At 44.5% G+C, this 25,849-nt stretch overlaps 1 protein-coding gene across 1 annotated transcript in view; it reads right to left on the reverse strand.

Annotated features, from left to right (window-relative positions):
* ADAM12 (ADAM metallopeptidase domain 12) overlaps positions 1-25,849 on the reverse strand; it is a 778,476-nt gene that overhangs the window by 30,719 nt on the left and 721,908 nt on the right. Inside the window, exons 18-21 of the mRNA XM_073685043.1 lie at positions 15,210-15,318; positions 14,550-14,685; positions 5,804-5,906; positions 3,875-4,051 (exon numbers count right to left, since the gene is read on the reverse strand). Coding sequence (XP_073541144.1) covers positions 3,875-4,051; positions 5,804-5,906; positions 14,550-14,685; positions 15,210-15,318 — 525 coding nt within the window. The remainder of the gene's footprint in view (positions 1-3,874; positions 4,052-5,803; positions 5,907-14,549; positions 14,686-15,209; positions 15,319-25,849) is intronic.

Here is a 25,849-nt window from a genome sequence, read left to right on the forward strand (position 1 = left end):
CGGGTCTGTTCGCTAGGAACAGGCAGCCAGCTACATCGTAGGGATTCAGCTTCGTCTTACTGTAGGGATAACTTTCCCCTTTCTTTCCTTAGTACTTGTTGCAGAACATAACAGTCACAGCTTGTAGTCCATGTGACTGCCTTTCCTCTTTATAATGATCGTGTGATCCCCCTAACCAAAATATCCCAAACCTCCTTTCCTACCAAGTTGTCATATGGGTGAAGTTGTCAAATTGTAGTAATTGTAGAGGAGGACGATATCAAGTTGACCGGGCTGCGCTAGGGTAATTGAGAAGCCTTTTGTTTTCCAAAATGGTTCTTTATTGTCCCAACGTGTTTCGGCACTGGATTGGCGCCTTTCACAAGGTAAAAGTATGCCAAGTATACCAAGTTTTTACCTTTAGAAAGGCACCGGTTTGGTGCCAAAACACGTTGGTCAATAAAGGGCTATATTGAAAAAAAAAAAGGCTTCGCATTTATCACAGCACAGCCTGTTCATTTAACGTGATATCGTCCTCCTCTACTATTATTCATCTGGAAGAAGTTTTTTCTCCTCCAGCCAAGGGGCCACATCAGCAGTTACACATGCCTACAGTAGGGATCAGCAGACCTGTGGAAGTTTGGCTTCTGGTACCCGACCTAAACTTTATTCCAAAGTTTAGTTCGGGTACCAGCACTGTATCCGAACTTGAACCAGAACCCGAACTTTTGAGCTGAAAAATATTCTCTTTCCCTCTCTCTCTCCCCAACGGTGTCACAATACTGTTGTCTGATAACCCGGGACCAGGGGCTCCTACCCTGTCCCTAACGCTAGGGGCACCCTAGCTATCCCTGCTCCCCAGGTTACTTCTGATGGTGAAGATGCTGGGGCCACATACCTTGCTGTACTCATTAATCACCCCTTATCTGTCCCCTCCCCCACCCGAGGAAGTGGGGAGGAATAGTGTATGTAAATACACAAACCAGACAAACAAGGAAAGAACATACAGGGATAAATGAAAATACCAAACATTGAAAACATGCACTCATTGACAACAGAGGGAAAACACCGAAGGGATTAGGAAGGTAGACAAAAATAAAGAGGATGGGACTATGCACACAACCAAAACTCCAAGCAACAGTCATAGAACAACTCTACTTAAACGCCTCTAGAAAATACCAAATCCTCCATTCCTCACCAGGCAGCCGAAGACTTAACACTGGCAATCCAGATTGCCAGAGCAGAGACTATATAGGAGGCTGATACTGCACAGCTGAGAACTTCCCCCAAACAGTTTTTCATTTCACTATATGGGGGCACATTTATTTCAAATGTCTTACAGTATGTCAAAGCCACATAGAAGCCTTTAGACATTGTTTAGACATGTACATTGTTTGTACATCTCAGAAGTTTTGTTGACCCATACTCGGCTGGTGCCCAGGAGCTCTTGTAGTACATTAAATGTCTCCGTGAGAAGTGGGCGCTCCGCAGGTTCTGCTCCCAGACCGGCACCAGCTTCTTGTCTTTTTATGCAGCAGTGGGAATATGTGGACACCTTATAAATAAGTAATGATCTTTCTTTCAGTCTGCCAGCCCGATCACTGAGATTAATGGAGAGTGAGCCGACTTTTCATGCGGAGCTTTCTGTGTCTTTGCCCCGTTTATGAATGCACAATGAAGATAAGTTTGGACAGAATTTGTGTGGTCTGCACTAATACAGAACGTAGGAACTGCTGAGAGATACAAGAAAATGATGAGGTTTTCTCCTCTCTATGCAGGTGTCAGGACTACTTTGTTTTTGGGGAATCTGTTGGTAGTTTTATGTAAGTTTGTATTTGTATTGCTGTAAACCCTGTGTGTGTATTAAAGTTTGTTTTTTTTGTGGCCTTCACTGATAAACACTGATCACAATATCGTACAGTGGGATCCTTAGAAACATCTGTTATCTTCAGGAGAACGCAGCACTGAAGGGAACCTCTTATGTGGGCATAGTGGCTGTACAGGAGCTTGTCCCAAATAACAATGATACCATTATTGTAAAGATCCGATATGCCAGTCATGAGAAATCTAAAGTAGAAGCCATATGCAAATCAGGTAGGAAGAGCAATGTGGGCGTGTCAGTGTAAATGGACTGCATCGTATCGTCCAAGTGCACTGACATGCCCCCAATGCACTTCCAACCTGATTTACATATGGCTTCTACTTTCTCATGACTGGCATATCGTATCTTTACAATAATGGTATCATTGTTATTTGGGGACAAGCACCTTCACAGTTGTACCACTACTTCCATATAAAATTTCCTTGGGTGGTTCAACCATAACTCCCCAGAGCACACGCTATGACTTGAGCTCATATTTGATACAGATCTTTCCTTCATTCTCTGTATCCAATTCCTCACTCGTTTATGTTACCTGCACCTTAAAAACAACTCCAAAATCCGACCTTTTCTCACCTTTGAAACTCCAAAAACTCTTACTGTTGCTCTTATTCATTCTCGTCTGGACTACTCCAACTCTCTACTGATCGGTCTCCCTCTAACCAAATTTTCTCCTCTCTAATCCATCCTGAATGCAGCAGCCAGGGTTGTATTTCTGTCCAGCTGCTACACCGATACCTCCGCCTTTTGCCAGTCATTGCACTGGTTACCCATCCGCTACAGAGTACAATATTAACTTACCTACAAAGCTCTCCACAGTTCTCCTCCCTCATCTCTGTCTATTAGTCTACTCGTGCCCTCCATTCTGCAGCTGATCTAAGACTAACATTCTCCATAATCCGAACCTTGCATCTCCATCTCCAAGACTTCTTTTGTGCTGTGACAGTTTTCTGGAATGTACTACCCTTGACCATCCGATTATTACCCAGCCCCTACATTTTAAAGCCTGCTTTATAAACACATCTCTCTAGTCAGCCTATCACCACACTTCACTAACCTAACTCTTCCAAAGTTCCGTGTTCCCCCTTTCTACATTTTCTTCAGAGTCTGCTCCCTCCTACTCATCGGTCTCCACAATCTCCATGCATTTGTTACCTGCACTTAAACAGATGATGGATGAGGACCGGATCATGCAGCTTTATATCGTAACCCCTATTTAGTATAATGATGGCTAGACCAAACATGACAGCACGTTCTACGTATTGTGTCCCCCTATATCCTTATAGATTGTAACTTGGAACAAGACCCTCACTCCTCCTGTAACTGTTGAACTATTGTTACTCTTCAATTTCTTTATTTTCTGTATATGTCCCCACTTAATTGTAAAGTGCTGTGGAATATGTTGGCGCTATAGAAATAAAATGATTATCATCATGTTAAAATGTGAAGACAGGAGCCCTTTATAAAGGGTTCTTCTCATGGTCTTTCTCCAGAACATTGTCTCCCGGATTCCTGCTTCTTGATATTAACTTATTGTCTAAAAGAGTATTTAAAAATGTTTTTTTGTGAGTCTGTTTTGTACCCTTCCTCTGTTATTCCTACTAAAAATATATGAATAAAATTTGTTAACTGGATGTCAACTGGGTATACCCTGGTACAATCTGACACTATATTAGCAATGGTTGGACAATGTCCAATCTTGGGACACGTCCTATAGAAAACAAGAATGGTAACTTCCAGTTCTCAAGGTAGTAAGGCATCTCCAGGAGGAGTAACTGAGGAGCAGAGTTGTAAAAAAACAGGATTAATCTTCAAATGCGTCTCCACTAATTCCGAGATCACGGTGGTCTTCTCTTCTCTTTACAGCTCCCACCGGTCAAACATCTATAGCTCTACATTGGTTTGTGTGATGGGAGGAATTCTCGCTTTCATTGTGGGTCTTTTGGGGATAATACTAATTGTTAAAATGTGCTGAAACCAATCATATAGGAGTTCAGTGCAGCAGTAAGCGCGTACCTTTATGCCTCGGAGAGATGGTTTTGCTGGAAGTGGTCTTGCGGGCACGTTCTTCTGGACGGGCAGAGGTGGACGTTGTGGATGATGCTGGATATGTGCCTGGGGGGATTCAAGTATTCCTACAGGATAACTAATGTCCACTGGTTGATAACAATGCGATCTGTGTAGTTTCCCGTCCTGCAGGCGACACAGATACTGAATATCAGTGTTGTGTTGAGTAACCAAATGCACAATGATCAGACAGGAGGATCATTAGAATTAGGGTTTTCCAGGACTTTGATATTGATGGACTAGGTATGGTCATTAACATCAGATTGATGGGGGGTCCACTTACCAGCACCCCCACCGATCAACTAAGTCAAGAGAGTGTGGGTCTTCTTCAAATACAATATTGATAGCGTGTCAAATCCGTGGGGGTTGGACTCTTTGCAATCCCACCAATGAGCTGATTGAATATGGATTGAATATTTATTGATATACTGAGTATAGACCATCAAAATTGTAGTCCTGAAAAACCCCTTTAAAGGGAAATGGACCTATTGTTTAAATTGTGTTTTTCATAATAAATGTATTTTAAAAGATTTTTCTAATTAACTAACTATATTAAAAAAAATTGCAATTTTTCATACTGGCTACCTGGCCTAATATTAGATTCCTCCTTCTTTCCTGTAGAAATCTAATATTAGGCCAAGTAGCCTTAAATATAGACATTAGCAGCAATTGACTAACTCAAACCCTATTTGTTTATATAGAGACATTATTTGAGCAGGCTCAGATCACGCTGTTGGGTCATATTGTGGTTTTTGCCACAGTTTAGCCAAAAGCACAATTTGTGAATGTTGTCAACTATTGGATATGTCCGCACATATGGTAAATGTCTGCTGCAAAATCTGCATGTGCCATGATTCTGAATTTTGCTATGAATTTCAACACTGGGGTAAAATCTGCAGCAAAATTTGACACTGCGGATTTGACATTCTGCACCGCACGTCATTTACTATGTTTGGATAATCCTGAGCATGTGGATTAGAATTGTAAAATCTCATTAACTTGCCTAGTACACAAATTCTTTCCTGTGTAATCTTACTCTTAGGATGTGTACACGCTGAGTCTTTTTGCTGAGTTTTTAGAGAGGAAACTGTGCAGAAACTCCACATTTTTGAGGAGTTTTGAGTTTCTGAGGAGGATTTGGAGAGTTTTCGCTCAGTTTATGCTCCAAAAACCCATAACCTTAGGCTGGATTCACACATCTGTGTGTCGTAGTCTCAGTACGTTCCATGATTGATAGGCCGGGCGCTGGTCTCCTGATCCGAACTTGACCACTTATATGCCTATAAGGCTGTCAAGTTCAGGTCAGGAGACCCGCGTCCAGTCCATGAATCACACAGATGTGTGAATCCAGCGTTAGATATACTCAAACTTGCAAAATCAAGTATCAATACCCTAGAAAAAAACTATTCTTGAAATATGGACATGCACATCCCTATAGTTTTCAGGCGCGTGGCCATGTTTCAGTTTCCCGTTGCCCGTTACGTGGGACCATAACCCTCAAGATTGCACTTTTTTTTAACAAAGAATATTTAATGATCGGCTTTGCTTGGTCCTTTTTTGCTTTTTTGGACTTGTAGATTGGAGTCGGGAAGGAATTTTTTCCCCAATGTGGAGCTTGGTGTTTGCCACATGTTTTTTTTTTGCCTTCCTCTGGATCAACATGTTAGGCTATGGGTTGAACTAGATGGACTTAGTCTTCCTTCAACCTTAAAAACTATGTTACTAAAACTATGATTGTCAGCAGTTTGGTAGGAACAATCAGCATCAAACTACTATATTTATATAACGCTTCCAGAAATTTGATTATTTCATTTTTATAGACCGCCACTGGGATATTACATGACACATATCAGCAATAAGTATGGAGGTCACACTCACCTCCTGGACCTGCAAGGACTTGCTCAGCAGTTGTTTGCACAGCTTTGTACTATATTCTTCATTAGCTTCATTTGAGCGGCCGGCTCTTGATGGACTCGCTGACCTGCAATATAAATAATTGAATGCAACACAGAAGAGCTTCACTCCGGAATGACACGGTGAAGGGTCTCTTCATTTTTATTCACCATCGCAAACAACGGGAATAAAAAATGATCAAATACTCTTGCAGGACTGAAAATAAATATTGATTTTTTTTTTTTTTTTTGGAAGCCACTAGCCTGGTAAATTAGCTTCTGCAATCTGTGGAAATAACACCCAAGAGGCCGATCTAATGAATCCAGAGCCTGGACAATAACCGTCTCAAATATGGAGGCGACAGATCAGTTGACTAGGTTTTCTTCAAGGATTAGCTGGAAATACTGACGGAGTCTTGCAAACAATATTTTAGCAGTTTGCTTTGCCACATATTTATCTAATACGGCATAATTGGTCCGATTTTCACAGATGAGAAAAAATACAATCGTGTGACCCCCCCTAAGGCTGAGACACCTATTGTGCGGCCAAAGTTCGCTAAGTGTCATTGCTACATCACAGCACAATATAGGTGAATGGGGCCACATTGCAACTGCGAGGATACTGCGCCTGTGACAATCAAGAAGTCCAACTGATGTGTTTTTTAGGACTTGCTTGTTGCAGTAACCTCGGAGTTTAAAAGAGGCCCCTTTCACCTCTGTTGCACTTCAATGTAGCAGCGATACCTAGAAAACTTTGGTTGCGCGACAGGTGAAGTGGCCGAAGTCGCTGTTTAGCCACAGCCTTAGGTTTAGACCAGCCTACTGTTGGCGTTCAGATGCAATTTTTGTGTGATTTTTTTTAAATTGCTTTACAGAAATACATCTAAAAAAATATCACCCACCCTTAAATGTGTATTCTGCTTTGCATAAATTATCATTTATCCCATATATCAGTGTGGACTCCAACACTGGGACCTTCATGGTCACCAGAACGGGGGGACTTGTTCCCCAGGTCGCCTCCTGGCTACAAGACCACAGCTAGGAGAAGTTGAGAAGAGTGGCCATTTGGGCACACACCCTACCATTCTATTGTAAGTCTATGGTACCGCTAATGATGGCATACTTACCAACAATCCTGTGATTTCCCGGGACACCTGGGCCAAAAGGGCTTGGGTTTCTATAAACCCCATACCTAGGCTAAAAGAGTAAGCTGGAGTGGATGGGGTGTTTCTGTGTGGGACTGGTGCGGGGTTGTCCCCATAAATGATGGCAAGTAGAGAGAATCTCATTTTTAAGTCCTAATTAAATTACAGTTGATTTCCTCTAGCTCACGCCTTTAGAGGAAAATGTGTGTTCCCTACAGGACACTGAGCCATTGTCTACATCCAAAGTGTCCGTGCCACCGACCTCCAGCTCTGAAGCACAATGAGATCAGTGTCCTCGAGCCGACAAGTAAAGGCTGAGACCTCGTATGTTGTAGGGTCTTTTTGTAAGTTCTGATGATAAAATAATTGCTGCCAACCAAGGTGAAGGGAAAAGAGTAGACGTCTACCAAGTATCTAGGTTCATATTTGTTCATTCTTCGGACTCCCACATAAATCCATTATATTTCAAACCAAGAGAATAAAATTCAAGGAGGAATGCGCTTCCCAACCCGGGCTCCGCACACTGTCTGCGGATGTTTGGCTGCCATACAGTGACTGGCGGAGAACAGAGAGGCCTGATTATTTTGAGTTGTGATCTGGGGTCTGATTAATTCTGGGGTCTGATTAGGGATCTAATCTTGGGTCTGATTAATTCTTGGGTCAGATTAATTTAGGGGTCAGGTCAGGCCTCTGATCAACTGATCAAATGGGTGGTTTGGAACATTGAAAAGTGGAACATTGCGGTGTGTGGAACTTGCACGTTTGCATATTTAGGAAACTATAAATGTGTCTGGCTTGATGCTAGTAAGTGGTGGCAATCGCTTTTGAGATTTCAGGGATTGCTGAGATAATTTTTCCTCAGGAATGCCAGGAAATCCCATTCTGGACAAATGTGCTTGTTCTGATTCAGCTGAAGAGTTCTTGAATTAATTTTTAACTTATATGTAACCTTTGAAGGCTATGGACACCTTAGACCAGGAAAAAAATATATATATATTTTTTTTACACATATTAGTACAGGGTGGGCCATTTATATGGATACACCTAAATTAAATGGGAATGGTTGGTGATATCAACTTCCTGTTTGTGCACATTAGTATATGTGAGGGGGGTAACTTTTCCAGATGGGTGGTGACCATGGCGGCCATTTTGAAGTCAGCCATTTTGGATCCAACTTTATTTTTTTCACTGGGAAGAGGGTCATGTGACACATCAGACTTATTGAGAATTACATAAGAAAAACAATGGTGTGCTTGGTTTTAACATACAGTACAGACCAAAAGTTTGGACACACCTTCTCATTTAAAGATTTTTCTGTATTTTCATGACTTTGAAAATTGTACATTCACACTGAAGGCATCAAAACTATGAATTAACACATGTGGAATTATATACTTAACAAAAAAGTGTGAAACAACTGAAAATATGTCTTATATTCTAGGTTCTTCAAAGTAGCTACCTTTTGCTTAGATGACTGCTTTGCACACTCTTGGCATTCTCTTGATGAGCTTCAAGAGGTAGTCACCGGAAATGGTCTTCCAACAATCTTGAAGGAGTTCCCAGAGATGCTTAGCACTCGTTGGCCCTTTTTCCTTCACTCTGCGGTCCAGCTCACCCCAAACCATCTCGATTGGGTTCAGGTCTGGTGACTGTGGAGGCCAGGTCATCTGGCATAGCACCCCATCACTCTCCTGCTTGGTCAAATAGCCCTTACACAGCCTGGAGGTGTGTTTGGGGTCATTGTCCTGTTGAAAAATAAATGATGGTCCAACTAAACGCAAACCGGATGGAATAGGATGCTGCTGCAAGATGCTGTGGTAGCCATGCTGGTTCAGCATGCCTTCAATCTTGAATAAATCCCCAACAGTGTCACCAGCAAAGCACCCCCACACCATCACACCTCCTCCTCCATGCTTCATGGTGGGAACTAGGCATGTAGAGTCCATCCGTTCACCTTTTCTGCGTCGCACAAAGACACGGTGGTTGGAACCAAAGATCTCAAATTTGGACTCATCAGACCAAAGCACAGATTTCCACTGGTCTAATGTCCATTCCTTGTGTTCTTTAGCCCAAACAAGTCTCTTCTGCTTGTTGCCTGTCCTTAGCAGTGGTTTCCTAGCAGCTATTTTACCATGAAGGCCTGCTACACAAAGTCTCTTCTTAACAGTTGTTGTAGAGATGTGTCTGCTGCTAGAACTCTGTGTTGCATTGACCTGGTCTCTAATCTGAGCTGCTGTTAACCTGCGATTTCTGAGGCTGGTGACTCGGATAAACTTAACCTCAGAAGCAGAGGTGACTCTTGGTCTTCCTTTCCTGGGGCGGTCCTCATGTGAGCCAGTTTCTTTGTAGCGCTTGATGGTTTTTGCAACTGCACTTGGGGACACATTCAAAGTTTGCCCAATTTTTCGGACTGACTGACCTTCATTTCTTAAAGTAATGATTGCCACTCGTTTTTCTTTACTTAGCTGCTTTTTTCTTGCCATAATACAAATTCTGACAGTCTATTCAGTAGGACTATCAGCTGTGCATCCACCTGACTTCTGCACACCACAATTGATGGTCCCAACCCCATTTATAAGGGAAGAAATCCCACTTATTAAACCTGACAGGGCACACCTGTGAAGTGAAAACCATTTCTGGTGACTACCTCTTGAAGCTCATCAAGAGAATGCCAAGAGTGTGCAAAGCAGTCATCAAAGCAAAAGGTGGCTACTTTGAAGAACCTAGAATATAAGACATATATTCAGTTGTTTCACACATTTTTGTTAAGTATATAATTCCACATGTGTTAATTCATAGTTTTGATGCCTTCAGTGTGAATATACAATTTTCATAGTCATGAAAATACAGAAAAATCTTTAAATGAGAAGGTGTGTCCAAACTTTTGGTCTGTACTGTACAGTGGTGGCCAAAAGTATTGGCACCCCTGCAATTCTGTCAGATAATACTCAGTTTCTTCCTGAAAATGATTGCAATCACAAATTCTTTGGTATTATTATCTTCATTTAATTTGTCTTCAATGAAAAAACACAAAAAGAATTGTCCTAAAGCCAAATTGGATATAATTCCACACCAAACCTAAAAAAGGGGGTGGACAAAAGTATTGGCACTGTTTGAAAAATCATGTGATGCTTCTCTAATTCGCGTAATTAACAGCACCTGTAACTTACCTGTGGCACCTAACAGGTGTTGGCAATAACTAAATCACACTTGCAGCCAGTTAACATGGATTAAAGTTGACTCAACCTCTGTCCTGTGTCCTTGTGTGTACCACATTGAGCATGGAGAAAAGAAAGAAGACCAAAGAACTGTCTGAGGACTTGGGAAACAAAATTGTGAGGAAGCATGAGCAATCTCAAGGCTACAAGTCCATCTCCAAAGACCTGAATGTTCCTGTGTCTTCCTTGCGCAGCGTCATCAAGAAGTTTACAGCCCATGGCACTGTGGCTAACCTCCCTAGATGTGGACGGAAAAGAAAAAGTGACGAGAGATTTCAATGCAAGATTGTGCGGATGGTGGATAAAGAACCTCGACTAACATCCAAACAAGTTCAAGCTGCCCTGCAGTCCGAGGGTGCAACAGTGTCAACCCGTACTATCCGTCGGCGTCTGAATGAAAAGGGACTGTATGGTAGGATACCCAGGAAGACCCCACTTCTTACCCCGAGACATAAAAAAGCCAGGCTGGAGTTTGCCAAAACTTACCTGAGAAAGCCTAAAACGTTTTGGAAGAATGTTCTCTGGTCAGATGAGACAAAAGTAGAGCTTTTTTGGGAAAAGCATCAACATAGAGTGTACAGGAAAAAGAAGAGGCATTCAAAGAAAAGAACACGGTCCCTACAGTCAAACATGGCGGAGGTTCCCTGATGTTTTGGGGTTGCTTTGCTGCCTCTGGCACTGGACTGCTTGACCGTGTGCATGGCATTATGAAGTCTGAAGACTACCAACAAATTTTGCAGCATAATGTAGGGCCCAGTGTGAGAAAGCTGGGTCTCCCTCAGAGGTCATGGGTCTTCCAGCAGGACAATGACCCAAAACACACTTCCAAAAGCACTATAAAATGGTTTGAGAGAAAGCACTGGAGACTTCTAAGGTGGCCAGCAATGAGTCCAGACCTGAATCCCATAGAACACCTGTGGAGAGATCTCAAAATGGCAGTTTGGAGAAGGCACCCTTCAAATATCAGGGACCTGGAGCAGTTTGCCAAAGAAGAATGGTCTACAATTCCAGCAGAGCATTGTAAGAAACTCATTGATGGTTACCGGAAGCGATTGTTCGCAGTTATTTTGGCTAAAGGTTGTGCAACCAAGTATTAGGCTGAGGGTGCCAATACTTTTGTCTGGCCCATTTTTGGAGTTTTGTGTGAAATGATCAATGATTTGATTTTTGCTTCATTCTCTTTTGTGTTTTTTCCTTGCAAGCAAATTAAATGAAGATAATAAGACCAAAGAATTTGTGATTGCAGTCATTTTCAGGAAGAAACTGAGTATTATCTGACAGAATTGCAGGGGTGCCAATACTTTTGGCCACCACTGTAACTTTATTCTTTCATGAGTTTTTTACAAGTTTATGACCACTTATAAAATGTGTTCAAAGTGCTGCCCATTATGTTGGATTGTCAATGCAACCCTCTTCTCCCACTCTTGACACACGGATAGCGACACCGCAGAAGAAATGCTAGCACAGGCTTCCAGTATCCCTGTAGTTTCCTCTAAATAATAAAATTGCACTAAGTTTCAGTTCAGTTTTCAGGCTGCATGTGAGGTTGGTGTGTATCTAGGGCCCTGCCTCATATATCAGCACAGCTACACGTGTTTCCTCTTTAGGTGTCCTCATTTTCTATAGCCAGTTTTCTCTGCCCTCCCTGAGACTGCACATGCTTTCTCCCTCTGTCCACACTGTGGCGTTCTGTGTCCAACTCTCAACCTGCTAGTTAAGCAGCCATATTCCTGCTGTCAATGTCTGTGCTTTATTTAGCGGAGTGAGCTGCAAAAATGTTACAAATGTGTCAGATTTCCTGCTTCTGATGACTCTCTCTGCTTTCCTCTCAGTTTTCTCAGTGTTAGGCCATGGCCTCACTATCAGTATTCGGTCAGTATTCGATCAGTATTTTTTCTCAGGAGTGGGAGCCAAAACCAGGTGAGGAACAATCAGAGAAAAGGTATAATAGAAACACGTCACCAATTCTGCATTTATCACCCACTCCTGAGAAAAAATACTGGCCAAATACTGATAGTGAGGCCGTGGCCTAACACTGAGAAAACAGAGGAAAGCAGAGAGAGTCATCAGAAGCAGGAAATCTGACACATTGGTAACATTTTTGCAGCTCACTCAGCTAAATAAAGCACAGACATTCTGCAGCAGGAATATGGCTGCTTACCTTTGTATTTAAGAAGCGAATGAACAATAAATAAAAAAATATTCTGTGTGATGGTGCACATAGCCTTGAAAGGGAACCTGACAGCTGATTCATGGGCAGCAGGAATTAGAGTCTGGCTTCATCATTTTAGCTTGATATGTTTTACCCTTGTCCCTTATCCGGTCCCCTAGAGTGACTGGTCTCTTCCTATGCGTGTGTGTGTGAGTGTATCTGTCACTCAAAGGAATGGGGGCAGGGAGCAGCCATTGTGAGCAGCCTCTTGGACTAGTTCCCTGAGTGGCATGGTCCCCTGCCGACCAATGACGTCCCAGATGTGCTTGATGGGAGACAAGTCTGGAGACGCTGCAGCAATGATAGCACATTTAGGCCACGCAGTCTGCTCAGTGCATTCAGCGGCAAAACGTTCCTCAGACAACGATAAATGGGCAGCTCAGTGGTTTGCACTGCAGCCTTGTAGCGCTGGGGGTCCTGGGTTCAAATCCCACCAAGGACAACATCTGCAAGGAGTTTGTATGTTCTCCCCGTGTTTGTGTGGGTTTCCTCCGGGTTCTCCGGTTTCCTCCCACACTCCAAAGACATACTGATAGGGAATGTAGATTGTGATCCCCAATGGGGACAGTGATGATAATGTCTATAAAGCGCTGTGGAATTAATGGCGCTATATAAGTGAGTAAAATAAATAAATATTCTCATTGATAGCAGCCGAGGCTGGAAGTGCGGGGATTTCTGCATACGGCACTCACATCTGAGATGTTTTGGAAATTTAGTTTCCATTTTTACATCATTTGCATATCAGTATCACGTCTATCCATCCTGTTATTTCCGTCGTTCACCAAGTTTTCCTTGTTGGTGTTGCAATGTCAATGTTGAGGAGTGTCCGTTAATAAATCTGTGGCAGACCCCCACGTTACCCACCTGACACTTTTATCGCGGTCTCCCCTCCCCCTGTGGTTCGCGCAGCATGAATCAGCTGTCGGGGTCTTATCTGATCCATCCATTCATTTTAGCACCATGGATATAAACACTGTTTTTAATCCATGCTTGGTTTCCTTGAATGGAAACATTCTTACTCCCATCCAGAAGCCTTTGTAGCTTCCACCAAATCTTTCTATTCTCTGACAGCAGAAATAAAAGATCTTCAGAATAGTGAGAAATTTCTAATCAAAGAATTCAGCAAAAGGTGGAACATGGGAGAGTTGGTGGAAGTATGGACTTGATGCAGAGTAGCAGTCACACCCAAGTTCTGGTTCTGAAGGTGGCCAAAATCCTATTTTTCTACATAAGAAGACACCAGTACTATGAATGGCACATGGTAGGTGCGGCTCTCTTGCAGACGGAGTATCACCTCTTACAAGAAAGCCTGTTATAACATATGTTGCTTCTCGCTGCATAAAATGTGCCTAGAAGTTTGCCTTCTGTGCCGTCTCACTGAAACACTGTAATTTAATTATTATTCTTTAATTAGTATTTTCTCTACAATTGCTACTATTTTTTTTTTCAAACGTAGTCTTAAAGGGGTCCTATCACGTGCCATAAAAATATATATTTTTGTACTTAATGTAAATGTCCATGTTCTCCTGAATCCGGCGCTGTTTTTCTTTTGTTTCTGCTCCTCTCCGCTCTTGAGATATGGCCCATTCATTCTCTACTCTTTTAAGCTAAGTGGGCGTGGTCATCGACTCTTCTTGGTGGGAGTCTTCTTGAAGACCTCGCCCGGTTGGATAAGATAGGCTAAATTTATTTACAGGGAAAGGAGGGCCATATCTCAGGAACGGAGAGGCGCAGGAACAAAAGAAAAACAACTCCGGATTCAGGAGATCAGTGGCATTTATACCAAGTAAAAATATATTTATATTTATGGCAAGTGCTTATACAGGCCAGCCATACATATTATGTGGCTCCTCGGTACATAATAGCAATGCTCGGACATACAGCCCAAATTGAACCTTGACACAACCTTTTTCTCAGGAATTCTGCATTTATCCATTAATAGAAGTGCCCCCATGTCCTTCTGTATGAAACTGTAGCACATAGAGGCACAGTATAGGTCCATATATTTCTATGGGTTCCATATTACAACACAGGCCCCTAACAGTTAATGTGAATGAGGCCTAATACTTCATACTCAAAGTAATCCAGCTATTACAATATTTTTTTTACAATGCAACAATTTTGGAAAGAATTCATCCACCCATCGTGGTTGCTTACCTTAATTTTTCAATGGTGGTCTTCTTATTTGCAAAAATCCATCTAAATACTATCCGTCTTTTGAGGTATATAATGAAGGTGACAGCTGTTAGAAAGAAGATGGTCACCAACACACCAGTCATTAAACTTCTTTTATCTGTAAAACAGAGGGTGCACATTTGGCGACACATAGCATTAACATCTCCCAGCAGAGTATCATAAAATCATGTTTTGTGGGGGGGTTTTTTTGAAGCAGATAATCTTGTGCCTGACTTATCCAAAGGTTAATTGCACGAGGAAAGTTAAGGAGAACAGATCTGTGAGTAGTTATTAAGGGGAACCTGTAATTAGATTGCATCCCCAAAATACGGGAAGCGTGAATCTGATCCTGACTGCATTACTGTAACCAGGTACTGTATTTCTTTCTCTGAAATGCTGCAATGTTTCAGAAAAAAAACATAGTTTTAAGAGAAATAGGTCGTGGACCATTGGGAGAGACCCGACTAGTCCAGTGTGGACACCAGCCGGTTGCACCGCTCCAGTTGATTGACAGGTCTCTACTTATGTACATTTATGGGTAAGACCTGTACTGATTGGGGTGGAGAGAAGCCAGCTAGGAACCGTTGGGGTGGAACCCCCTAAAATCTACTGTCTACGTGTAGAGAATACGATTGCACAAACCTGAAGCTCTCATAGGTCCGCTATCCACACTGCCACCATAGCCTGGCATGTCACAGTATGGAGGCGCCCATTCAGCTTCACAGTGACAATTCTTCTTATTATTGCAAACCTTGAAAATGCAAAGAATAGATATTAATATTAATTCATGCACGTGTAGAATTTCAATGGCACACATTCAGAATTGATGCTGATGCCATTAGAGTTCCAAACCTTCCCCTTCTGTAGATAGGCGGTTAAAGATTGAGGAGGCCTCTTGTAGCTCTGTCCCTCAAACGCCACCAAATTTTGGTGCAGATTTTCTTTTGGATTCTTCATTATGGACTGCCTAAAATAAAACTTACCAGCACCCATAGTGCTTGTGTAATAACACTACCCTGGTTCCCCGCCGGTCTCTGTACAACCGTCCTCCAGTGATAAAGTGTGGTCACTGGTCACAAGCTTCAGCAGTAACAGCGCACCATCTTTTGAGGTCCAAGAGCAGCAGAACATCAGGGCAGCATTACTACAGAAGTGCCAGGGGATGTATGTATACAATATATATTTTAATTTATGGGGTTGGCAGCAGAAAATGCATAGAAATGCGCATATGGTACATAACAGATTATCTGGCAACACTCTGGGTTTTGTTGCAATTATGCCACGTGTGAACATGCCCTTAGTGCTATTCATCTTATATTGTAGTAATAAGCAGAACCAGGCAAAGACATAGGTCTGAGTCAATTGTATTGACCCCATACATCCTCTGTAATATTTCAGTAGGCTGCGACCAATAGCTAATTACAACTCTCAGCATACCCTGGGAGCTGTAATTTAAAGGACTCCTTTGGAGTTTTTTTTATTGCCCCATCAGTAGTGTATTTGTAGTAAAATACACTGCTCAAAAAAATAAAGGGAACACTCAAATAACACATCCTAGATCTGAATGAATGAAATATTCTCATTGAATACTTTGTTCTGTACAACGTTGAATGTGCTGACAACAAAATCACACAAAAATCATCAATGGAAATCAAATTTATTAACCAATGGAGGCCTGGATTTGGAGCCACCTCCAAAATAAGGCTGCGTGCCCACGATGCGTTTTTCATGCGTTTCCGCTGCGGAATTTCCGCAGCAGGAACGCATCAAAAACGCTTGGTAATCCGCACCCCATGGTCCCCAATGGCATTCCGCAATGTCAATGCCCATGCTGCAGATTTTTCCGCAGCGTTTCTGCAGCGCTCATAAATCCGCAGCATGTTCATTAATTTTGCGGAAGCGCCGCTATTGACTTGCATTGAGACGCATAGAATCCGTGTCTGTACATTTGTACACGCGGATTATATGCGTTTCAATGTGCGGATGGTACCCAGTTCTGGAGGAGAGAAGACTCTCATCCAGACCCGGGTAACATTGTACCTGTAAAAAAAAGAATAAAATAATAAAAAAGTTTATATTCACCTGTCCGGCGGCCCCTGCAGCGCTTCTCCTTCCAGGACCTGAGATGACGTCGCGGTCATGTGACCGCAGGCTGTCTCGCGAGATGCCGGCAACCCGGAAGAAGCCAGGACGACCGCGACAGCACATGCGGCGGGGGATCGGTAAGTATAGCTTTATTTTTTTACTTTTACCGTCACACTATATAAATCCATGCCGTTTGCATGGATTTATATAGTGTGACCTAGTTGTCAAGCACTTTCCAAGTGATGCTATCGCCTGGAAAGTGCTTGTCAGTCCGCATGCGGAAACACATGTGAATCCGCATGTATTCTGCAGGAAAAACGCATGCACTATCTGCATGCGTTTTTTCTGCCAGGGAGATGCAGAAATGCTGCAGAAATTTTCTGCTTCATTTCTGCATCGTGGGCACATAGCCTTAAAGTGGAAAACACACTACAGGCTGATCCAACTTTGATGTAATGTCCTTAAAACAAGTCAAAATGAGGCTCAGTATTGTGTGTGGCCTCCACGTGCCTGTATGACCTCCCTACAACGCCTGGGCATGCTCCTGATGACGTTGTGGATGGTCTCCTGTGGGATCTCCTCCCAGACCTGGACTAAAGCATCCGCCAACTCCTGGACAGTCTGTGGTGCAACGTGACGTTGGTGGATGGAGCGAGACATGATGTCCCAAATGTGCTCAATCGGATTCAGGTCTGGGGAACGGGCGGGCCAGTGACACGCCCCCTCGGCCGTGGGGTACTCGGTAGCCGGGCCGGTTGATGCTGGGGGATGTCACGGTGGCAGTGACCCAGGGCGGTCAATAAAAGGGGAAAAGTAAAAGAGAATAAAGTTTTTATAGAGATAATGTTCATGACGCCACCTGTGTTATGCGGCTATATGGGGCCGCCGCTGCTTTGCAGATCTTCTGGAGCTGATGGTGACGCAGCAGAGTTGGTTCAGCTCTCCACAGGCAAAGCTTAGCTCCAGGGCAGTGTATGATGATTTTGTGAGGTAGATGTTGCTGGTGCTGTGTAGTGCAGGGCTGGTGATGGCACAGCAATTATTCAAGGGCAGAGTGGGGTGCAGTCTTCAAGGTTTTACTCACAGTTATCACGCTTCTCCTGGTTACAACTGCCAGATTATAACCTCCCACGTCGTCCTGTGTTCACCAAGAAAGGGGTTCAGCAGCTCTCAAGTATTTCAGGAGTACTTAAACGGGACCCTGTTCTATGTTCCTTACTCGTTCGTCTTCCTGCACTGGCTCACACCCTCCTGCCCTGTGCCTCACAATCAGTGTCCCAAGCCAGTAGCCTCGGGTCTTGTTGGGTGATGTGCAGTCCCCTGGACCCTATGCGGCCACCTTTTCGACGATGTAATTGTGGTAGTTGGCAGCTGCACCTTGCAAGTACAGTAGCCTCCACTTATCTAGCTGAGCATGATTATTCTCCACTAGTTTAGGGGCCGGTCCCCTCTGCGGCCTGATCCCTCCACGTCCGGGTAGATTCGGGCGCACGGGTGGCTTCCGCACTCACCGTGCCCCTGGGATCCCCTCAATTCCACTTGGAGCCTTCCCTCTGCTCCCGTCCTCTTCTCTCAGTCTTTCTTCCTGGGCCTCTCAGTCTAGGCCCTGCTCCTTTCTCCACTCCTCTGAGCAGAGCTCCTCCAGAGCTCCTGCTCCCAACTCTCTCTCCTCTGTACTGGACTGAACTGAACTCCCTCCAAGATGGTTCCCTTCCTTCTTATACTCCTACTGACGGTGCTCCCCTGATCTACTTCCTCCACCCACACCCACTACATGGTTCCACCCTCCAGCTAAGGACCAGCGACTGTGCTCTCCCTTAGAAGCAATCTCGCCCTTCCCTACTGAAATAGAGTGTAATGGATGCAAGTGTGTGGGTCCCGGGTGGTACTCCATCCTTACCTGAGAGTGGGGTACCACACCTCTGGGTGAGATGCAGTACCTCTGTGGCGACTGAACCCACAGGGGCGCCACACCAGTCCATAGCTTCAACGCCTTCATCTTGCAGGAACTGCTGACACACTCCAGCCACATGAGGTCTGGCATTGTCCTGCATTAGGAGGAACCCAGGGCCAACCACACCAGCATATGGTCTCACAAGGGGTCTGAGGATCTCATCTCGGTACCTAATGGCAGTCAGGCTACCTCTGGCGAGCACATGGAGGGCTGTGCCGCCCTCCAAAGAAATGCCACCCCACACCATTACTGACCCACTGCCAAACCGGTCATGCTGAAGGATGTTGCAGGCAGCAGATCGCTCTCCACGGCGTCTCCAGACTCTGTCACGTCTGTCACATGTGCTCAGTGTGAACCTGCTTTCATCTGTGAAGAGCACAGGGCGCCAGTGGCGACTTTGCAAATCCTGGTGTTCTGTGGCAAATGCCAAGCGCCCTGCACGGTGTTGGGCTGTGAGCACAACCCCCATCTCTGGATGTCGGGCCCTCATACCACCCTCATGGAGTCGGTTTCTAACCATTTGTGCAGATACATGCACATTTGTGGCCTGCTGGAGGTCATTTTGCAGGGCTCTGGCAGTGCTCCTCCTGTTCCTCCTTGCACAAAGGCAGAGGTAGTGGTCCTGCTGCTGGGTTGTTGCCCTCCTACGGCCACCTCCACGTCTCCTGGTGTACTGGCCGTCTCCTGGTAGCGCCTCCAGCCTCTGGACACTACACTGACAGACACAGCAAACCTTCTTGCCACAGCTCGCGTTGATGTGCCATCCTAGATGAGCTGCACTACCTGAGCAACTTCTGTGGGTTGTAGGGTCCGTCTCATGCTACCACGAGTGTGAAAGCACAACCAACATTCAAAAGTGAGCAAAACATCAGCCAGAAAGCATTGGTACTGAGATGTGGTCTGTGGTCCCCACCTGCAGAACCACTCCTTTATTGAGGGTGTCTTGATAATTGCCAATAATTTCCATCTATTGTCTATTCCATTTGCACAACAGCATGTGAAATTGATTGTCAATCAGTGTTGCTTCCTAAGTGGACAGTTTGATTTCACAGAAGTTTGATTTAGTTGAAGTTATATTCTGTTGTTTAAGTGTTCCCTTTATTTTTTTGAGCAGTGTACTTACTGGTTGCTGTCTTCTACTGTTTCCATCTCAGCTTTGCCCTTTCTTGTTGGCTCACACCACGGACCATTAATTCCTTTCTTAATGTAAGCCTTTTTCTGAGTCTCATAGATTTACATTGAGAAAATGAGTTGTAGTCCACACACAAGACATTGTGTGAGACGGATTGTCACAATGGCAGTCAAATGACCCAGAAGAGTATCGGAGCGACGCTGGAAACGGCAGAAGACGGCCACCACTACTCATTTTAATGCACTTACTGTACACACACTGCTAATTGCTAAAAGTTGGGGCAAAAATAAAACACCGGAGTGGCTCTTTAACAGCTGGACAGGTACAGGTTGCAGCGCACTTAGTTGATCGTGGTCCACTTCTCGGGCTGTAGACAGTGACGGGAAGTTTTATTCTCAGACTTTTCTAACATCGTTATCTAGTGTCGGAATTATTCATCTACATTTAGACTTTTCTGCCTTTGAAGTAAAATTATAATGTTAGAACATTGAAATGTTAATGAAAATTTGCTCAAGAAAATGAATCTGGCCTAGAATTTAATTTAAAACCTATATTTGATCACTTCTGTCTGTGATGCAAATGCCTAATTTGTGAGCCTGAGGACAACCTTAAAGGGAATGTATCACCTGTGTTATATTAAATAATTTAAACCAGATACTGGCACATATTCTTTTTTTTTTTCTAATCTGTTTTTATTTTCTGACTTCTTTTTCTGTACGTGACTCTTGCCTGAGTTGGTGTTAACAGTATTTATAGATACTGTATGCATTACAGAAGCCACATGGACCACAGGAATCTGTAGAATGGAGGTGATCATGAAATATTATAGGAGAGTATTCTAGGCATGATCTCTGACCTGTGCAGTGGTCATTGTACAGCAGGAGGAGGTGAGCTGTGACATCACCTATTGTGAATGGTGGATCCTGTGTTATCTACTGTATATAGAGGTGTAATCAGTCATTGTACAGGAGGAGGTGAGCTGTGACATCACCAATTGTGACTGGTGGATCTTGTGTTATCTACTGTATATAGAGGTGTAATCAGTCATTGTACAGGAAGAGGAGGAGGTGAGCTGTGACATCACCTATTGTGAATAGTGGACCCTGTGTTATCTACTGTATATAGAGGTGATATCAGTCATTGTACAGGAGGAGGAGGTGAGCTGTGACATCACCTATTATGAATTGTGGATTCTGTGTTATCCACTGGATATATAGGTGTAATCAGTCATTGTACAGGAGGAGGAGGTGAGCTGTGACATCACCTATTATGAATTGTAGATTCTGTGTTATCCACTGTATATATAGGTGTAATCAGTCATTGTACAGGAGGAGGAGGTGAGCTGTGACATCACCTATTGTGAATGGTGGATCCTGTGTTATCTACTGTATATAGAGGTGTAATCAGTCATTGTACAGGAGGAGGTGAGCTGTGACATCACCAATTGTGACTGGTGGATCTTGTGTTATCTACTGTATATAGAGGTGTAATCAGTCATTGTACAGGAAGAGGAGGAGGTGAGCTGTGACATCACCTATTGTGACTGGTGGATCCTGTGTTATCTACTGTATATAGAGGTGTAATCAGTCATTGTACAGGAGGAGGATGTGAGCTGTGACTGTAACATACCTGGTGGCGGGCTTGCATGGTGCACCATCTCTCACTATGCAAGATCGCAAACTTGATTATCTGTCCAGTCTGCTAGCCTGGCTTCTTTCCATGCTGTCTGCTTGCCTCTGTTCGGGCTGCTTAGGTCGGCGGCCCGGTCACTTCCTGTTTCTTGTAGCTGCTGTGGGCACACCCCTAATGCGTCCTCAGCCTATTGCTGTCTGTCACTGGATATTTAAACCAGCTTCACCTGGAAGCTGATGCCTGAGAAACTTTATCATTCAGTGTGCTCCTTGACTCTGAATGTGCCAGGTCCTGTTCTGTTTCTCCTGCCTGTCCGCCTTCCTGGAGGCTGTATTTCCAGGTCAGTCTGAACACGCTCCTAGCCTGTTCGTTTCTGCCTCTGGGGGCCGTATACCCAGGCTCGTTCCTGTATTTCGCTGCAGTAACAGTTCCTGTCTGAACTGTCTCCTAGTCTCTTACCTGTTTTGTCTCTATGTCCGTTCCTCCCTTTTTCTGCAGTGTCTGAACCAGCACTTGGCTATACCTAGGCTCGTTCCTGTATTTTGTTGTAGTAACAGTTCCTGTCTGAACTGTCTCCTAACCTGTTACTTGTTTTGTCTCTATGTCCGTTTCCTCCCTTTTGCTGCAGTGTCTGAACCAGCACTTGGCTTTACCTAGGCTCGTTCTTGTATTTCGTTGCAGTACAGTTCTTGTCTGAACTGTCTCCTAACCTGTTACTTGTTTTGTCTCTGTGTCCATTTCCTCTCTTTTTCTGCAGAGTCTGTACCTGCACCTAACTCCTACTCGTTGTCGCTGTACTTCCGTTTGTGAGTTTGGAGTCCACTCGCTACTTCTTTGTAAGTACCTTGTGTGTATCTGGTTCTGTCTTTCCCTTCCAGTCTGTTCCGTGTGAACAGAGCTCTGTCTTTGCTCACCGCTTTGGCGGCTTATCCTGCCTTGCTTACCGCTCTGGCGGTCTCTGCCCGCTCTGCTCTGCTTTGTCCACCGCACTTGCGGTTTTGCTCTGCTCAGCCTTGTCTACCGCACCTGCGGTTTCGCTCTGCTCAGCTTTGTCCACCGCACTTGCGGTTTCGCTCTGCTCTGCCTTGTCTACCGCACTTGCGGTTTCGCTCTGCTCAGCTTTGTCCACCGCACTTGCGGTTTCGCTCTGCTCAGCCTTGTCCACCGCCCCTGCGGTTTCGCTCTGCTCAGCCTTGTCCACCGCGCCTGCGGTTTCGCTCTGCTCAGCCTTGTCTACCGCACCTGCGGTTTCGCTCTGCTCAGCTTTGTCCACCGCACTTGCGGTTTCGCTCTGCTCTGCCTTGTCCACCGCGCCTGCGGTTTCGCTCTGTTCAGCCTTGTCCACCGCGCCTGCGATTTTGCTCTGCTCAGCCTTGTCTACCGCACCTGCGGTTTCGCTCTGCTCAGCTTTGTCCACCGCACTTGCGGTTTTGCTCTGCTCTGCCTTGTCCACCGCACCTGCGGTTTCGCTCTGTTCTGCCTTGTCCACCGCGCCTGCGGTTTCGCTCTGCTCAGCCTTGTCTACCACTCCTGCGGTTTCGCTCTGCTCAGCTTTGTCCACCGCACATGTGGTCTCGCTCTGCACTGCCTTTGCTCACCGCTCTAGGCGGTCTCGCTCTGCTCGGCCTTTGCTCACCGCTCCAAGCGGTCTCGCCCTGCTCGGCCTTTGCTCACCGCTCCAGGCGGTCTCGCCCTGCTCTGCTTTTGCTCACCGCTCTGGCGGCCTCGCCCTGCTCTGCTTTTGTTCACCGCTCCGGCGGTCTCGCTCTGCTCTGCTTGTCTACCGCATCTGCGGTTCTGTTCCTGAGTCCCAGTCTGTACTGGACCTTATCCAGTCTGTGCTCCAACCTGCTAGTGCCTCCCTGTCGGCACTCCAGCCGTGCTTGCCAGTACTCCCTGCCTGCATACCGGTCGTGCTTACCAGTGCCCGCCTGTCTGCATACCTGCCGTGCCTGCCTATACCCACCAGTCAGTGTGCCAGCCTAACCTGCCTGTTCCTGTATTCTCCGGTGTGGGTCAACAGCCGTGTCCGAGGTCTGACCTGGTGTAGCACCTGGTCCCTCTGCTCGGTTCCTCCCTGGTGCACTGGCGTCGTTAGCCGTCGTGCGACCTTGGTCGGATCGGGTAGATACTTAGTTACGCCCCTCCAGGCACTCTCCGGTTCATGGTCCAGTGGGATCACTAAACACGCACACGCCAGTCAGTCCGGGCGTGTGCATGACAGTGACATCACCTATTGTGAATGGTGGACCCTGTGTTATCTATTGTATATAGAGATGTGATCAGTCATTGTACAGGAGGTGGATGAGGTGAGCTGTGATATCACCTATTGTGCTCTGCTGCCATTGTTTCAGTTCAGCTTCTCCAAGTCTTGTTATTCCACCTCTGCCACTGAAGTTCCAACTAGATCACCTTTTTGCATCTTCTCCACCTGTCCATGTTGCACTACAACTGCTCATCTAGACCAAGGGCTTTGAGGATTCACCTCTCCAGGTGAGAAACAACAATGCCTCCACCAACAGCAGAATTATGAGTGCAGCTCTGAATTATATTTCACAGTTCAACTCAGGATCAGTACTGGATAAGTCAGGCAGGGTAAAGGCAGTTTGGATCGGAGATTCATTGGTCCCACTAAAGGAAATGATTCTACAGGTTCACCCTCCACCTATAGAGAACTATAGAAAACATGTCTACCTTCCTAGATCCACTAAAATCTAATAAATTTTTAGTAACTCAGCCCATAGGAAATGGACCCTAATGTTAAGTGATTGGTTAGAAAGTCATCTCCACATGGGGATTTCATGTGTCAGACCATTGGGACACATTCTGTTACTGGATCTTGGGCTCTGATCTGTGGTGTTCTGCTGGATCAGTTCAGCCATGTTTTATGTATAATATAATTTCTATACATAAATTATCAATTCCATCTTTATAGACAGACTTCACACTGGAGTAACTCACAGACTCTTACTTCCATGTACTTTTTGTTCTTTGCAGATTTCTTCCTATTAATACAATACATAACTTCTCATTTATCGTTTCTTTCTTTCCTGATACATTGCAGTAGACTCTCTTTACTATGGTTTAGCATTTATGCAAAAATGAACATCTAAAATGAGAGTAAAATATGAATTTCCAACACATACTCTACATGCCATGATGAGAAATTTGCTTCAAAGTCAACCAAGACAGTACGGCGCTCACCTGCTCGGCATGTGGTCCCTGAAATGACTTTTAAGTTATTTTCTCTATGTTTATTTATTAGCTGTGGAACGCTATTCCAGTTTTCTATTACTCGCAACATATTCAACTATTCCGTTTAATCCGGCATTTAATGCGCGTGCTTCATTTCATGCAAAAGCATTTTAATACTTTGAGTAAGTGCTGTATGCATTATGTTTGTGTGCATGGCCCGGGTACGAGCAGAACTAGACCCGAAAAGAACTTAAACATTGGTGTAAATTGATGCTCCTGGGTCCTGATTACAAATGAGAGAAATTAAAAGTTTGGGGTTCTTGAGAGAGAGATTATTTTCCAGCTCAAAAGTTCAGTTCCACATTGTTCAGAATGGGGGTTGGGTTCTGGTTCAAGTTCTGGTACCTGGGTCCACTTATTTCTAGTCCTGATGTAAAACCTATACAAAAGCCCTATCAATCAATAAGTTTTGGGGTATTGGAGAAAACTAGACCCAGCAGAAAAACAGGGAAACTCCATGCAAATGGCCTTGTTTGGATTCCAACCCAACAATGCTGGCCATCGATCCACCATGCTGTCCACCTGTAACTTGTAGACCATATGGTGGAACCATTAGTGTTAGTGAGAAAAAGTATTTTCCAATGGCCACCCTATCGTAAAGGGGTTGTCTCACTAAACGTAGGGTTCGGTTTTAAATCTCTTTAATGGGGTATGAACCATATCATGAAGACCATGTGGCTGCTATTGAGCGAGAGGCGATCTAGTTGGTTGCGTAATATGAAGCTCTTGGGTCCCAATGAAAATCTCTAATAGGGCTCGAAACTAGCAGAAGGTCTTTATTAGTCTTCTTATATGGGCCAAAGGTACCTACTGGGACCCTAGGCTCCAGTGTCAGTCTGTACCCACAGTAGTTACGCGCCTGGGTCTAGACAAGGTTGGTCATAATTTCTCTAGAGATGCTGAGAAGAGAAAAAAGGAAAAAGAGGCGCTTCCTATGTGATATTGCTAGCACGAGGAGAGGGTGGACTAATTAGTCACTCACCTAAGTGGGTTGTGTCTGGCATAACTCCGTTAAGCGTGGAATTAACCCAATATGGGGCTGCTACTCTGGAGAAAAACAGGTCAATTCCATGCAAATGGCCTTGGTTGGATTCCAACTCAAGCGCTGCAAGGCAACAATGTTGACCACTGATCCACCATGCTGCCCACCTGTAACTTGTAGACATTATAGTGGGACCATTAGTGGTAGTGAAAATTGTTTTCCTATGGTCACCCAATGGTAAA

Source organism: Phyllobates terribilis, unplaced genomic scaffold (assembly GCF_046119375.1).
Source record: "Phyllobates terribilis strain yellow unplaced genomic scaffold, ASM4611937v1 Scaffold_5__5_contigs__length_657084704, whole genome shotgun sequence".
In the NCBI taxonomy this organism is placed as follows: domain Eukaryota; kingdom Metazoa; phylum Chordata; class Amphibia; order Anura; family Dendrobatidae; genus Phyllobates; species Phyllobates terribilis.